This window comes from Balaenoptera musculus, chromosome 7 (genome assembly GCF_009873245.2).
Source record: "Balaenoptera musculus isolate JJ_BM4_2016_0621 chromosome 7, mBalMus1.pri.v3, whole genome shotgun sequence".
NCBI lineage: Eukaryota > Metazoa > Chordata > Mammalia > Artiodactyla > Balaenopteridae > Balaenoptera > Balaenoptera musculus.
This window is the reverse complement of record NC_045791.1, coordinates 50868548-50885438: the sequence shown is the minus strand read 5'-3', so window position 1 is coordinate 50885438 and position 16891 is coordinate 50868548. Positions and strand designations below refer to the sequence as shown.

At 41.2% G+C, this 16891-nt stretch overlaps 1 protein-coding gene across 1 annotated transcript in view; it reads left to right on the top strand.

Moving 5' to 3' along the window:
- LRP2 (LDL receptor related protein 2) overlaps positions 1-16891 on the top strand; it is a 197517-nt gene that overhangs the window by 160241 nt on the left and 20385 nt on the right. Inside the window, exons 57-65 of the mRNA XM_036858038.1 lie at positions 229-357; positions 1333-1452; positions 2206-2322; positions 3084-3200; positions 4065-4202; positions 6802-6924; positions 10496-10624; positions 13975-14106; positions 15132-15263. Coding sequence (XP_036713933.1) covers positions 229-357; positions 1333-1452; positions 2206-2322; positions 3084-3200; positions 4065-4202; positions 6802-6924; positions 10496-10624; positions 13975-14106; positions 15132-15263 — 1137 coding nt within the window. The remainder of the gene's footprint in view (positions 1-228; positions 358-1332; positions 1453-2205; positions 2323-3083; positions 3201-4064; positions 4203-6801; positions 6925-10495; positions 10625-13974; positions 14107-15131; positions 15264-16891) is intronic.

Sequence of the window (16891 nt, the reverse complement as noted above, 5' to 3'; positions counted from 1 at the left end):
TAAATGAGTGGTAATGAAACGGTGAGAAAACTTAAGGACTCTGTCTTTCTGCTTTGGGTGAACGGATCACACCTAAAAGAGACACAGTTGCCAGAGTCCGTTTGGTTGGTAACGTGGTCACCATTACTCATCAGCACCGCATCCTAAATAAGACAATGGAAAGGTGTCTTTGGTTTCCTGGCAGGACCGAGACTTCAGTTCTGACCTTGCTCCTTCCTCTCTTTTCAGTGAGCCCTGCCTACCGCTGTGACAACTATACGGAATTCGACTGTAAAACAAACTACCGCTGCATCCTGCAGTGGGCTGTGTGCAATGGTTTCAACGACTGCCGGGACAACAGCGATGAGCAGGACTGTGGTAGGGAGGGGCTGCAGGGGAGGAGGGAGGGGCAAACAACTAAGCAGGAGATGAGAGCGGATTTCCCACATCATCCTTCCTTTGTTCACCGGAGATGAGAGCGGATTTCCCACATCATCCTTCCTTTGTTTGCCTCTAATAACATGTTACATTTTTGTGGCATTTTACAGGGATATTGGGAGTTTACTTTATACATCTTAAATGAAATGTGTCTCAAAGGATACTATACTTGGGGAAGACCTTGTGAAGATGTTAGGAATTTGTGTAATTTCTCCCAAATGCAGAATTCCTATTTATGCCTGACAAGTTTAAACTGTCTGTCTAATCTTAGAGATTGATTGAAAGGAATGAAAGGGGGAGTAGAGAAAAGATTTGGTATCTATCTCTAAAAAGGATATTTCAAAATCAGAATATTTCTTATTTGGAGATTTTCATATTCTGAATCTCCCTCTGACTTTCCACATCCTCTGTGTCTGGCAACATAGAAAATTTATGGACAAAAGGCCAAATGAATGAATGGAATTTGCCAAGATTAGGCATATACTCTAACTTGATAACAGTGTCTCTGTGTGTGTGTGTTAGGTTTAGTTGGAAGAGAGGTAAGGAAGATATTGGGTTATTTTAATAAGAACACTGAATCTAATCAACTAAAGACAATGTGATGGACATGTTTTGTTTGCTGGTGGCATCACTTAATTTTCCTTTCCAGGCCTTCGTTGCAAATTGCAAGCCAGGGACCAAATCATTTTTTGAACAGTTTCTACAAAAGAGAACGGATCTAGTTTCAAACAGTAGGATAGATTCAGTTTAGCCTAAAGAGGAATATTGACAGTGAATGTGGCTGGCATTCCTCTTTCTGGGAGCTTTGAGAATATGGTAGCATAAGCCTCAGACCATCTCACAAGAAGGCCAGTACTACTTCGACATTTCTTGACCATGGGTTTCTGAAGTATTTGCAATGACTGTGCTTTGCAGAGTCGATGGCATGCAAACCTTCTGGGGAATTTCGCTGTACAAATCACCACTGCATCCCTCTTCGCTGGAGATGTGATGGGCACAGTGACTGTGGAGACCATTCAGATGAGGAAAACTGTAGTGAGTGTTCAGGGTCCTTCATCCTTACGTGCCACTGGAGTGGTGATGTCAGCTTTTTGTCTGTAATTCAACTGTCTATGCCGTTCATCCTCAAAGGGTAGGAGGATGGCTACCTGATCTCTTGTTTTCTGACTGGTACATTACTACTTTTTCAATTCCTTCTCAGCTGGTTGTAATCAAGCTCTGGGAGAAGAATATTTACCCAAGTGTATCTTTTGTCTCTTATTTATTTATTTATACTCAAGTTTATTTTTTTTTCAAAAAGAACTTGAGGTGACTTACAATATATCATTGCCTTATGATATATATCGATTTCAGATTAACTAACATGAAATACATTCTGACTTTAGTCCCCTTTTGGAAGTAAGAAGGTATAGGCAGTTGAGAGAATCAGGATGCTGATTACACCTGCAATTATCAATTGACTAAAAACTTCTTACACAAAAGGGCGATCCAATTGGCATTTTATTGTTCATAAGAAAGTTCATGTTGAATCCTATAGGAGGTTATCTGGAGTTTCAGGAAATGAAAAATTATCTTAAGATTAAATCACCTTTGGACAAACTTTTTGACAAAGTCCATTCTTTACAGACTTACAATTGAGGTGTAAAGTCTATTTTTGGAGGCTGGACAGTCTGGGACTTGGGACACAGGAGGGCGTTAGGCACAGAGGACACTTGGGCCGGTCCACAAGCCTGTCCCCTATGTATGATTCCTGGTGCCCTCTAATGGCCATGTGGCTTTCTTTTTCAGCCCCCCGGGAATGCACAGAGAGCGAGTTTCGGTGTGATGATCAGAGCTGCATTCCTTCTCGATGGATCTGTGACCAAAACAATGACTGTGGGGACAACTCAGATGAGCGGGACTGCGGTAACTGTCACAGCTCTTTAAGGGGCTTTCCAGAGAGTCTTGTACTAGGGTCAGCGTATTGGTCGGAAGTAGGGACTTCACATGTGTGTTTGGAAGGTTTTTTAGACTTAAATGATTTCTGTGTAATTTATGTAATATATAAACCTTAACATTACAGTACCTTCTGCTTTACATACATTTTTTCTATGCTTTATGATTACCTTATAGCAGTCTAGATCAATAATAATAGGGGGAAATCGCAAGAGAGTTTTCAAAATCTCATTTTAACTTAAACCTCTGCTAGGAACAGAGTTTAATCTGCATGGACCTTATAAACAAATAAAAACATTGGTCTTCCTACTATTCTCCAGAAAGTGGCCCTAAAACATATATACAGCTGTAGCTCCCTGGTGTAGAGGTCAGATGTTAGAATAGGAATCATAAACCCCAAGTAGTTTTACAGCTCTTACTGATTAAGGGTTGAGTCTGAGAAAAATCAGCATGCAAAACAGTAAAAGTTGGGGAGTTCAGGTTTTTGAGGAAAAGTTTAAGAGCTAGAGATATTTAATAGAAGAGAGATCGCTACTTCCATCTCCATATTTTGAACGGGGAAGGTGTACCTTTGAGAGTTTATTTACTCGCTAACCACAAGGCGTGGGTTTGTTGTGAGCCAGTCACCGGGTATGGATAGGAATGTGATGGAAGACTTATTACCCTCCACGGAACTAACAGTTGTCTGAGAATGCCAAGGCATCCTGGAAATGACAGTCTTTTCTCTTCAGAGATGATGACCTGCCATCCTGGATATTTTCAGTGTGATAGTGGGCACTGCATTCCTGACCAAATGAAATGCGATGGGTTTGCCGATTGTCACGATGCCTCTGATGAAGCCACTTGCCGTAAGTTTCTAGTCACCCGTGGCACCGTTTGTCTGAAATGTATGGATATGGCAGTTTAGACCCAACCTTTCCCATCAGCCACCACTTCTTATATTAAAAGACCATAGATATTTTCTATTCAGCATTCATTGATAATTATCAGTTTACCTGGGGCCTGAGTCACCATGTCCATATATTTCACAGTAGACATTCAAGTACATTTCATTAATAATATTTCAAATAGAGAATATATTAAGTGTCTGTGCTAACAAAAGTATTTATATGTTATCAGCTACTCTACAAATCATTAATTGGATAAAAACTTGGCAGGTAAAAGAATATTCAAGCAATGAATAAAAGGGTATTCAAACATAATGAAGTCCCAGCATTAAACATTTTCTGAATTGAATAATGGCATATAAAATTGTTTAAAAGTATAAAGCCAATATGATCATTTGCATTTTGGTCTTTTTGAATCACTGAATAAATATTAATTGTTGATGATTATCCATGATGGATTTTGTTGATAATGCGGTTACTGCATCTTAAAACCTGGTTTCCAAGAGACTGTATAAATGGATGATAGGAAAAGCCAGTGTTGACACCGCTGAAGGGTTGCACTTGCCTATAAAGAAAAAGTGCAGTGCTGTCCACGGAATGACTCATGTCATTGAATACTGGGTTTGGTCATCTATCCTTAAGAAACATTCCGTCAGAATTTCAGACAGTTTAAAGCCACAGAACATCTGGTTGAATCAGGAAGGGCAGGCTATAATAGAACTCTTTCCATTAGGAGAGCTCTTTCTGTAAAGGAGGAACAGCCGGATAGCTTTCCAAAAAGTATCTTTTTCTAATAATTTGACTATGTCTCCTCCCCACCGACAGCCACTCGCTTTCCCAATGGGGCATACTGCCCAGCTACTATGTTCGAATGTAAAAATCATGTTTGTATCCAGTCATCTTGGAAGTGTGATGGTGATAACGACTGTGGCGATGGTTCCGATGAAGAACTTCATCTGTGCTGTGAGTGAGAGAGACTGGGGGTGGTGTTGTCAATGTTTCTTATGTGGAGCATGTGATCCAGGAGGGCGGTTGTACAGTTTTTGAGTACTGGACACATGATCTGCATTAGTGTGGTTTCACTTGGCCTTGCTGCTTACTTCTCTACTTGGAACATGAGAAAGTTGGGCAAGCATCCATAGTGTTAAACATTTTGTGGCCCTCAAAGGCAATTTGCATAAATAGAGGCAGATCTGTCGTGGTTGAAATCTGAGTTAGGGCGGGGGTGTACATCTCTCCTGCTCCATCCTACTTTCAGTGCCCCTCAGAGTACTTCTGCTAAACCCCCAGAGCTTCAGAGAACACCTTTAGGAAATTTTAAAACTAGTTAGTCCTTAGTCACTTCACTTTACTTCACAATTCAAGCCCATCTAATTCTTTTCTGTTGTATGATGCATATTTATTTATTTATTTATTTAAACGTCTTTATTGGGGTATAATTGCTTTACAATGGTGTGTTAGTTTCTGCTATATAACAAAGTGAATCAGTTACACATATACATATATCCCCATATCTCTTCCCTCTTGTGTCTATTTATTTTTTAAACCAGTGAGTCTCAATTTGGGTACCCATCAGAATCACCTGGGGAGAGGTATTTCAAAAGCACACGCTCTGGTCCCACCCTAGGCTTAGACCTATTGAACCAGAATGTCCAAGGACATGTCAGGCCTGAGCAAAATGTATATTGAGAAAGCTCCTTAGCTTTTAGTTTAGTCTCCTGGTTGAGAACTACTGATTTTAACAAAGTGAATGAAAATAGAGTTTGTTTTGGTCATTTTGCTCCATGCTTTGAGTCATTGGAGAGACTCAAAGGCAGTAGTTCTGAGTGTCATCTCTGTACTAGGAGAGTCAGTATTACCTGGGAACGTGTTAGAAATACAGATTCATGGGCCCACCCCAGATCTACCCGATCCGAATCTCTGGCAGGGGGACCCAGCACTCTCTGCATTAATAAGCCCTCCAGGTGATCCTGATGCAAGCTAAAGGTTAAGAATTTCATGTAAGTAAAAGCCCCCAACACAGGAGAAGACACTCCCAGAAACATTCCTTCTGGAACTCTTGGTTAACTCCTAGTCTGACTTAGCTGCAATTTGCTTGTGAGGTTCTCATCACCTCTTCCATTCAGTTTCCTAGATTCATCTGCATTAGTGTGCTTTCACTTGGCCTTCCTGCTTAGTTCTCTACTTGGGACATGAGAAAGTTGGGCAAACATCCATAGTTTTAAACATTTTGTGGCCTTTGAAAACAATTCATTTTTAGCCCAGGGATTTGACTCTAGAAAATGATATATCAGAGTATTCCTTCCCCCCAAAGAACTTTGAATTAGCGTACATTATATTTTCCCAGTGGCATCCCAACACTTTCCTTGCCACATCTTAGTTTTGTATAAGGAACTAACCATGTTTTGTTTTGTTTTCACTTGATGAATCTTGAAAAAGCATGTGTAACTTTCAAAGAAGAGGTCCTCAGGAAGTTGCTTCCCTCTAAAAGATAAAGTGCCCATAGTTAGTAAAATTAAACTTTGGGGAGGCAGAGACATATAGCCACATGAAAAAGTGACCAACACTGTTTTATAATGTTTCATTTGCCTTTCACAGCAAATAATTCTTGCAAAGTTCTATTAACGATACTTCCAAGAACCAACTCTCAGAGCTGAATTTTTTCCCCCCAACCTCATTACAAGTCTCTCCTCTTGCTCCCTGTTTGTGGTACCCAGGCAGAAGGAAAATCAAACAGCCCAAGTCCTCCATGGGAAAGAGGAACATGTGGGTTGAGTTCACTGAATTCCTGGTACATGCATAGAGGACCGTTTCCCCTGTAGCAACTAAGGGACCTGGGTTCTACCTGTAGGTTCCTCACAGGGACACAAGCATTAGCCAGAGGTCTAATTCTGGATAATAAAGTGAGTCAGGGTTTGCTTATGAAATACCAACTTTAAGTGCAATAGGTGAGGGAATTCAGGTAGGAAAGTCCATCATGGTGTAAAACTTTAATGAAAAACTTTGTGTTCTAGAGGCTCAATGATAACTCCAGTCAGAGGGACAAACAGTGGCCTCTTGGCTCAGGTATGGTCCTGCTGGCCTCTCCAGCCTCCTGGCCACCATTGTCCCTCTCACTCCATGCTTCAGCCCAGAGACCTTTTATTCAGGTCCAGAAGCCTGCCTTCCTGACTCAGAATTTTTCCATGTGAAGCCTCTTCTGACCCCTCCTCCCCCAGACCTATATCATATCTCCACAGTAGATGCTTTCACAGCATGTTTCCTTTGTGGCTCTTACCACAGTTGTAGTTGAATGGTTAATTTGTAAAGTCTGCTCTCCTGCTAGAATAAACGTCCCATGAGGATAAGGATTGTGTCTTTCTTTTTCCCAATTGAATCTGATGCCCGGCACAGCGCCAAGGTGTCAACTAGACACTCAGAGCTATTTGTCGATTGGTTAATCGAACAAACCAATGAAGGGGTGAATCAAGCAAGCCTGGCGCTGGCACAGGAGTGTTTTTAGACACTGACCCTTATGTTTTGCTCTTAACCTGTACTTTTGCTTTTCCATCGTGTGTTTTAGTGAGCGTTCCCTGTGATTCACCACACCGTTTCCGGTGTGACAACAATCGCTGCATTTATCGTCATGAGCTGTGCAACCATGAGGATGACTGTGGAGATGGAAGTGATGAGAAAAAGGAGAACTGTAAGCAAAAGTCAAAAGGGAGAAGGGAAAGAGAAGGGCCCCCAATTGCTTGCAGTTTGCAAAATGTACCTCAGGGATTGCAGTTCGTTCTGTAGAGGCTTGAGCTGCACCCATGAGTGCAGATCTCCATGGACATTATTGTTTGCAAGACCCTATAAACACGCATTACTCAGATGCAACCCTTCCCCGCTTCTTCCTATTTCATTTGAACCAGATGTTGCCAAGTTCCTTAAGAAAGTGAGAACAAATACTGAATAGTGGTTGAGTCACACTTCACGAACTAATGGTTTCTCTCTTTTCAAAGATGAGGTTTGGTCACTCTTCAGCCTAGAGTTTCTAATTGCCAGTCTAGGCATGGGAAATTCTCAATGCCCCACTGAAAGATCATGTTAACTAAGGCAGCTCTGGTGTTCACAGAGCTTATCTAATACCCTTCTTTAAAATGAAAATGCATTTCCCAGAAGAGAAAGATGATAGATTATTTTAAGAGATAAGTTTCAAACTGGCTGCATTTAATATTTTAGATATTGAAAAATCTGTGCTTTTCCATTTTGAGACTGTTTTAAATCTATCCATTGAAGGAGAGAGTTGATTAATTTTCTGGGCAATTTAATTTATCTAAAAAAGTCAGTGAGGAAAATTATTCCTCCTGAGTCGAATTATTTTTTTTCCTAAAAGGATATTATCTGGGAAAATTTAGATAAATGCTTAACTTTTCTATTTTCTATTCCTTATATTGATGTGGTCTTAAAATGCTTACTGTCAGCTGCCATCCCAGATGGCCATCCTGGCGACTGGGTGTCAGGGGCACTTTGATACTCTTGCCATGTTCAAGTTTGTACCCTCCCTCTCCCTCACCTTTTTGGGGCAGAGATGAACCTGTGGTTATAAGATTGTTAATATGTTTGTTTGAAGCATAGCACAAAAGAATGAAAACCCAGAAATAAAACCTTTTTAAAAAATTGGGGCAGGTTTACCCCTTTCCCTCTTCTCTTTCCATTTCCCCTGTCAATCATGCCATTTTTCAATGGAGCCAGACATTTGTAGCATGTGGTCAAATCCCAGAGTGGGAAAAAAAGGGGTAGTAAGCTAAAATTCTTCTCAGGGAGCAGGATGTTAGAGGAATCACTGCTAGCCATCACAGTAGGCGAACTGCAACATTTCAATAGCTTAAAACAGCAGAGGACTAAAGTTTGATGAAGGTCAGGCAACTCCCTCCATCCTGTAATTATGCCATCTGGAACACATAGTCTTCAAGGTTGCTGAGGCAGGAGAAGAGAGAAATGGAGGAGACAGTTTCCTAACTTGCTGGGCCTGGAAATGACAGGTGTCACGCGTGCTCACGGTCCATTGGTTGGCCCTAGTCACATGGTCCCAATCTAACTGCACGGGGGACTGGGAAATGCAGGGAAGTGCATGGCTATTTAGTGAACACCATTTGTTTCTACCACAATTTACCCTGGTGTCACTAAAATTCCCCGTGCACTTTTCTTTCCATGCATAGAACACTCTTAACCCCTCCCCCAGGGACATAACCCAGAGTCCCTCTCAGTAAATGAAATCCAGGAGCTCCAGGTGACAGGCACTAGTCGTGCCATCAATTCCAGATGTGTTTCCTCTTGGTCTGGAGACCCATAAACTAAGACACTAGTTTTATTTGTGTCTCCTGCCCCCAGTAGATAGTGGTAGAACAGGGAGAGCATAATGGAAATAAACATCCTCATTGGGAAAGAAAGAATGAGAGACTCATTGCCATCCCTGTTCTGTAGCCATTCTGAAATGCCACTGGGCTACGGTGGCACATGTTGGCCCAGGACAGTCCTGATTTACGTCTGTTGCCCTAGTGGAATTGTTAATAGAGCTCCTTTCCCTCTCACAAGTGTATCGACTTGGAGAGTAAATTGTATGTTTACCCTGTGCAGACATTGTGAAGGCCCTTATATAGTGGGGAGTGGAGGAGATTCATCGATGAGGTCAAGACTCTGCCCTCAGAGGAGCACCTACGCCCATTTTTCCTCATTGTCTCTGCCTCCGCCCTTTGGGAGTGGTTGCTTGTCTATATCCCTCTTCAAATGAAGAGGGAACAAGGGAGTATGCCCTCCTTAGGGGCGGTACAGCTTTCCCAGCCACTCCCTGCTTGTAGAAGGTTGGCGGCCCAAGAGTTTTGTCACCTCAGTCACAGTGTTTTGGTTTATTTGGTCATATGTTCCAGAAACCGAGCAGGCTTTTGATCTGCTTGCTTCCAGTTAGTTCTAAGTGTCAATAACCTTACTCAGTGTTTTTGTTTGTTTGTTTGGTTTGGTTCTGGGGTTTTTTTTTGGAGACACAGTTCTTGAATTTGTTGCATTTCTTTGCTTTGTTTCCCTCATGCACCTTTGTGTCAACTTTGTCAGTTGTATTCAGGCCAGAAAAGTAGATGGGCTTTAATTCAACTAAGAGATTTGACTGGTCCTTTTTAAACTTCAGAGTCTTGTGTCATCGAAATGCAGTAGGTTCTCTGCAAACTGTAAATTTCTGGACTTTATTTTCTTTGATTTCTGCTTGTAAATCAACCAGTTCTTCCCCGAGCTTATCTCTTTCTTGCCAAACTCAGGTAATGGCAACCCGTGCACATTATTATTTATTTTTTTTTTTTAAACTTTGGGTTTATTTATTTATTTATTTATCCATGGCTGTGTTGGGTCTTCGTTTCTGTGCGAGGGCTTTCTCTAGTCGCAGCGAGTGGGGGCCACTCTTCATTGCGGTGTGCGGGCCTCTCACTATCGCGGCCTCTCTTGTTGCGGAGCACAGGCTCCAGACGCGCAGGCTCAGTAGTTGTGGCTCACGGGCCTAGTTGCTCCGCGGCATGTGGGATCTTCCCAGACCAGGGCTCGAACCCGTGTCCCCTGCATTGGCAGGCAGATTCTCAACCACTGCGCCACCAGGGAAGCCCGCGTGCACATTATTAACATTACATTTTCTAACCTCTTTGCCCAGATTGACAAGTTCAGTAAACATGTGGTCCGCCTTCCAGTTTTTCCGAGGTGACAACTTTACAAATACTTTGCCACTGCGTAACACAGGTCTCCATCTTTCCCTCCTTTGGGATCACTTTCCTCGTTGTCTGCCTCCTGACTGACGCCAATGCCGAATATTTTAGGTTTTTGTTATGGAAGTGCTCTACTTCTATATCATTTAGGGTAATTAATACTAGTGACCGCAACCAACAAATCTCAAACTCTCAGTGGTGTGACGTAGCAAAGGCTTATTTCTCACTCACGTAAAGGCCAGCGCAGGTTGCACGCCCTTCTCCATCTTGATGCGAGGCCACCTGATACACATGGTCCCTGGGTTGCTGAGCAGGGAGGCACATAGGCTTTAATAGCTTCAGCTCAGAAGTGACACGTGTCACCTCCAACTCATAGTCCATTGGCCTGAACAAGACACATGGTCCCAACCTAACTGCAAGGGAGACGAGGAATTGTAGGGAAGCGCACGAGCTTATTTGTGGAAATACTGCCTCTGCCACAGAAGGAAGCGTCGTGTTTCACAGAAGAAAAGGTTTTGACTTTACCTTATTCTTAAATTTTAGGTGCAGAACCGACTCCTAGACCTTGTACAGAAGATGAATTTAAGTGTAGCAATGGACGTTGCATTTCACAGCACCTTGTATGTGATGACGTCAATGACTGTGGTGACCATTTTGATGAGACGGGATGCAGTAAGTAAATACTTATTTTTATACTTCATTGTAGTAACTCAGGTTAACCTACTGAAAGCATGCAATAACATAAAGTAGACGATAACCACGTTTCTCTTTAATTTACACATTGTGTTCTGAACTGCAGTCAAGCCCATAGCTACCTGTTATTGAACACTTATTCTATACCAGACATCGTGCTAAACAGTACATGGATTATCTCATTTCATCCCTGTAACAATCCTGTGAGTTAGGTATTGTCTGTCTCTCTGTCTCTCTCTTTTAAACAAGTGAGGAAACCAGCTTACAGGTTAAATAAATTGGCTATGTCTTCCTGTCATTAAGAAACGGAGTCAGGATTTGAACTCTGATCTGTTTAACTGCAGGGCATATCCTCTTCCCAGTTAATTAGGTACCTCTCAGCACCTTAAAGCTATTAATTTTGTTTCTTAGTTTGTACATTTTTTCATCTTAAGCCAAATGCAGTATCTTTGGCACATAGGGGAAGAGTGGTTGGTAAGAATGGAAATGTCACAGGGGACCTTGGAAGGACCACTTATTTTTAAAAGAGGATTTTGTGTAGGGAAAGGATGATGTATGCAATTAAGGCATGATTCTAGCTTAATATTGTGATGGAAATCTTGGAAGGGCATGCTAATAATTCGCACTTTGGTAGTCCTTTATAGCGTTTATGAAATGCTTTCACATACATTCTCTAATTTGTCACTCAAGATAGCTCCAGGGGATTACTGCTATTATGTCTAACTATATAATAAAGCTCAGAGAGCTTAAGTAACTTGCTTGAGGTCACACGGAGTGGCAGAGGCAGAATTTGAACAGTCCTGGGACTCCAGTCTGCAAGAGCTGGCTTCTAGTTCCTCTGCAACTAGCTGTGCCACTTTGAGTGCATATTGACTTTGTCAGGCCTTGATTTCTTCTTAAGAAGAAAGAGGGAGTTCTTCAAACTCTACAAGTCTGGACTTAGTCACCTTAGTTAGCTCCACATGCTTTCAATTTTGTGGGCTTTAATCACCTTTTTCTGAGGCGCCCCAAAGATTTCCTGGCAAATTTTCTCCTGTGTGGGTTACAAAGGAAGATGAAGAATCAGCCATATTGTGTTGATTTGCCATTTGTTTCACACACTTTCTCAGTGGGGCCTGGAGTTTTGGACATAATAATATGACTTGATTAAATATTTAAAAAGCATAAACATGATGGAATTTGTAAAACCCAAAGGTAAATTTGGGTTCTGCTGCCTAGAGACTGATATGTGAATGGTTCCAGGACTTTGGAATATTTCCAAGTTAGGCTTAGGTCAAACATTGGTTTCTCTTTTAGTTACCTGTGCCAGTTAAAAGCCTGAAAATTAACCGGAGTACTTTTAATTCAAATGACATTTAATTAAAAGCAGGGTTTATTTAAAGGAAATAGGTATCACAGGCATTAATATGGTATGGAAGCAGCATTTCTTTGCAGATATTAAGCGGATCTGTGATATGGAATTCAGTCTTTCTGCAGTGGGCTAATTTGACTAAGACATAGAATTCTTATTTAAAACACCAGTTCTTGGATGCTGCTAATCCACTTGCTTTCCTTTTCTTTTCCTTTCTCCTCCTCTTCCTCCTCCTTTTATTTTAAACAGGATCACTGAAGTGTTTTGGACATATGTTTTCTTTTTCAAAAATATTTAAAAATCATGAAAGGAAAGACATTAACATTTTTCTCATACCATTGAGGGATAAAGAAGAGAAGTTAACCTCAGGTTGCAAATATTATTTATGTGATTACAGAGATAGATTGACCTGCTATTTCTCTGTCTGGTAGTTCTTATTCCTTCTTCATAAAATGGAAAATAGAGTGTCTACTTCCTAAATGGAGTATCATATATCTGGGTTGGGGGAGATCTCTTGTATTATGAATTAAAATAGTGATTGTTTTCAAATGAAAAAAGTTACAGGAAGGTCTTTACATTTGAGGATGAACCTCATAATGTTATAGGGTTCTGCTCTTGTTAAGGACTCTTGCTTCACAAGAGTATAACTCATTCAAGGGAACACTTGGTCCAGAAATTTTTACCTCCTGGGATCCCTAATCACATTGTAGATTTTAGAGATGGGGAGGAAATCACAGAGCTTCATGATATACTTGAGACTCAGAGAGGTTATGTGACTGGCTCAAGGCTATTCATGTTGATAAAAATAAGGTCACATTTATTGAGCAATGTAGTGGAGACATTATTTACCAACCTTACAGAAATTTAAAAGGTAATAGAGAAATACTATGAGAAACTTCATGCCAACGCATTAGACAACTTAGGTGAAAAGGATAAATTCTTAGACAAAAAATGCTGAAACTGCCTCAGGAAGAAATAGAAAATCTGAACAGACTTATTTAGCAATGTGTCATTGTTAAGAGCTCAGACTAGACCTTTATTATAAGAGTTTCACGTATAAAGCTTTTAAGTATGAAATCCAAGGGCAGCATTCCATTGAATGTCATTGTGCTTTATTTTGTGTTTTTGAAACTGAATGTTTTTAGTTTATTCAAACCACATATACTCACAGTCATTGTACCTTAAGGCGGCGGTCCCCAACCTTTTGGCACCAGGGACCAGTTTCGTGGAAGACGATTTTTCCACGGATGGGAGCTGGGGGTGGGGTGATGGTTCAGGAGGTAATGCGAGCGATGGGGAGCGATGGGGAGTGGCAGAGGAAGCTTCCCTCGCTCACCCGCCGCTCACCTCCTGCTGTGCGGCCCGGTTCCTAACAGGCTGCGGACCCGTAGTGGTCTGCGGCCTAAGGGTGGGGGACCCCTGCCTTAAGGGACCCTGAGAAGTGGCTAAGTTCACTTCATTGCCTACTATAGAAGACAAACAGATATAAATCTATTTTTATTGAAAAGAATTGAGTCAGGAGATACCTGTATCAGTGTCTTTTATTTATACGTGTGTGTATATAGATACATGCATACACACATTTGAGATGTATCTATTTATATATAAACATGATTATATAATATTAAGATAGCGGAGCAGGTGGTTACAGTTGTAGAGAGCCCCTGCCTGTGATTCTGTCCAGAACCGGATGCTCTGAGGGTGAGCCTGGCAGGGCTGAGTATAATCGGAAAATTGCCTCAAGGATCTAACATTACATGTATTTGTACAAATGGTTTTCAAGCCATTACCAGATATCCCTATACAGAGGTCTCTGATGCTCTGCAAAGCTTGTGGAAAGGGGTCATCTCAAGATGTTCTATAACATCTGTTATAGATGGCTATCTGTAGGTGTTCTTCTGATATACCACTTGACTGTTCATTTGTGGCTGACGTGCTTTGTACTGTTCATTTGTGATGCTGGGATTTTGTTTTTCAGATACAGGAAAAGAAAGGTCATGTGCTGAAAATCTATGTGAACACAACTGTACCCAATTAAGTGAAGGAGGATTCATCTGCTCCTGTAGACCTGGGTTCGAAGCCAATAGTTTCGACAGAAACTCCTGTGAAGGTAGAGTATATTTCCTCCAATTCCTATTAGGGAGAACCTTGTACTTTTTAGATACTCCATTCATTCCCTTTTACTAAACATGGTTTAATTCCCTTCATGGGGCTAAGCTCATGGTCCTAGCTCATGAGCTCGGACCATGACTCAAGGATGCCAGTTGCTTTTTCCCCAGGCTATGTTACTGGTGCCTTGCAGAGCATTGGGCCATAGCTCATCTTCAGTAATGTCTGTGAAATTGAGATGATTAATGAAGACCTGAGTGATGATGGCTACTTACTGTACCAGTGTCTGAGATTAAATTTTCTTTTTTCTTTTTTAACATCTTTATTGGAGTGTAATTGCTTTACAATGTTGTGTTAGTTTCTGCTATATAGCAAAGTGAATCAGCTGTACAACACAAGCCTTACTTTCTTCAGACAACACGTATCTATTACATACCTCCTTACGTCAGACGGAAATGAGTTCCCAGGTGTGGAGTCCTAAGGGAGCTTATCAAGAATGGCAAATATCAAGTATGATTTTAGGTGTATTTGATCATTTGAATTTACTGTTCCTATCTCATGATGTGCCATACTCAGATGATTAGAATAGTTCTTTTAAGGGCTGAAGCTTAAGAACTCAATTGAAAAAACCAATCAATGACTTCCCTTTCTGAAGCCAATTAGCAGGAGGGAAGTGGTACCAAACATCGACAGCACAACAGCTGCTTCCCCAAAGGGAAAATCTTGTTCTGCTGTTGTACAGAGTCAGACTGCTTCCATTTAAATCTGGTCTTTGGGACTTTGGGTTCAGTAATAGTCCCTACCTCAGAGAGTCTTGTTGGAAGATTAAATGAGGAAAAAACATGAAAAGCATGTGAAACAGTGTCTGAAACTTGGTCAGTGTTCCACAAACATTGGCATCATTGCTTATGTTCATCTGCACTCTTCTCATCCTTATTGCTTGTGAATATGGATTTAAACAGAAGCAGGGTCTCTAAGGAATGGATGGGAGCAGATGTTGCCCACTTGGTTTTATTTTGCCTACAGACATCAACGAATGTGAGCAATTTGGGGTTTGTCCCCAGAACTGCCTTAACACCAAAGGAAGTTACGAGTGTTCCTGCGCTGAAGGGTTCAGGTCCGTGAGTGACAGCCACGGAGGACGGTGTGCAGCTGACGGTAGGATGGTTGACCTGGGGATTAACTGATGTACTCAGCAATGCTGATGAGTACAGTATACCAGGAAATAAACTTTAGAGTCTTATTTTGTAAATTCACCAGCTACTTCACTTCCAACACCCATCCACCCTCTTCTCCTCTCTCCTCCCCTGCCAAATTAAAACACTAACTACAACCCCCCGACAAATACATAAGAGTTCAAACAAGAGTCAGGGGTTACGTATCATTTTGGATTTAGCCTCTGGTCCACCTGGATACAAACTTCAAAAAGTGGACAAGATGTCACTCTCCAGAGGATTCAAACAACAAATGCTTCCCTGTAGGATGGTGGTCACCAAAAGCTCCCAGTCCTCTGAGGTCAAGGTTTGAGGCCCAGTAATCCAAAGCGGGTCACAAAAAACATTCCATTCAATGGGTCACAGTCAGTTGGGGCAAATCAGGGACATTCTGTTGAGAAATGTTTTTTTATTGTTCATGGACTACTGATCACAGACAGAAAGCATCTGGCTTATTTGCGACTTCAATCATTAGCTCTACATTTTAGGTTAATGCCAATATTTGAGAATCAGGCCTGAGTGAAAGCAGTAATAAATACTAGATAGAAATGACAATAAAAGTCAGAAGTATCATAGTCCAGATTTCCAGAGGTCTGATCTAAATCAGCGTATCTCAGTTAAGGGGTCTTTATGATCTTTTTTTTTTTTTTTTTTTTAAATTTTATTTATTTATTTATTTTTGGCTGTGTTGGGTCTTCACTGCTGCATGCGGGCTTTCTCCAGTTGCTGCGAGCTGGGGCTACTCTTCGTGGTGGTGTGCGGGATTCTCATTGCGGTGGCTTCTCTTGTTGCGGAGCACAGGCTCTAGGTGCACGGGCTTCAGTAGTTGTGGCATGCGGGCTCAGTAGTTGTGGCTCGTGGGCTCTAGAGCGCAGGCTCAGTAGTGGCACACGGGCTTAGTTGCTCCGCGGCATGTGGGATCTTCCCGGACCAGGGCTCGAACCCGTGTCCCCTGCATTGGCAGGCGGACTCTTAACCACTGCGCCACCAGGGAAGTCCTCTTTATGATCTTATAGATTTGAATTTAAAGTTTGTAAATGAGTTTAAGGACTTGATAAGAAAATAGCATTTTTATTTTGCAGATGAAGGGTAAAATGGCTGTTCACTTTCTTCATACAAATTGGGCTTTTAAAGCATACATTTGACTAGCATACTTAAATATTTTACCCTCCAAGCATTTTTGACACTGAAGGAAAACTAGGGTAAAGGCATTTGAACAGTTGGTGTGGTAATTAAGCAGCAAATTAGAAAATGTTTAACTCTTAACTAACGAGATGACTGAAATAAATTAGAATATTTATATAAAACATTATGTCAAGATAAAGGAAATATATAAAATGAACTTTCAAAAGTTACTTGTTAGATTTGATTGACATTATGCAAGTAAACTAAATTTTAAAAATTCTAGGCAATGCATCTTGGAATGAGTCACCATTAACATAGCTGCTTTAAGTAAAAAAAAAATTTTTTTTAAACCAAGAACAAGCTGTTTTTTGTCATTAGCTAGAAGCTAAATTGGGTCACAGAGCTGATTGCCTGCTAAAAGAATCATTAAAATCTGTCAGTAAAGAA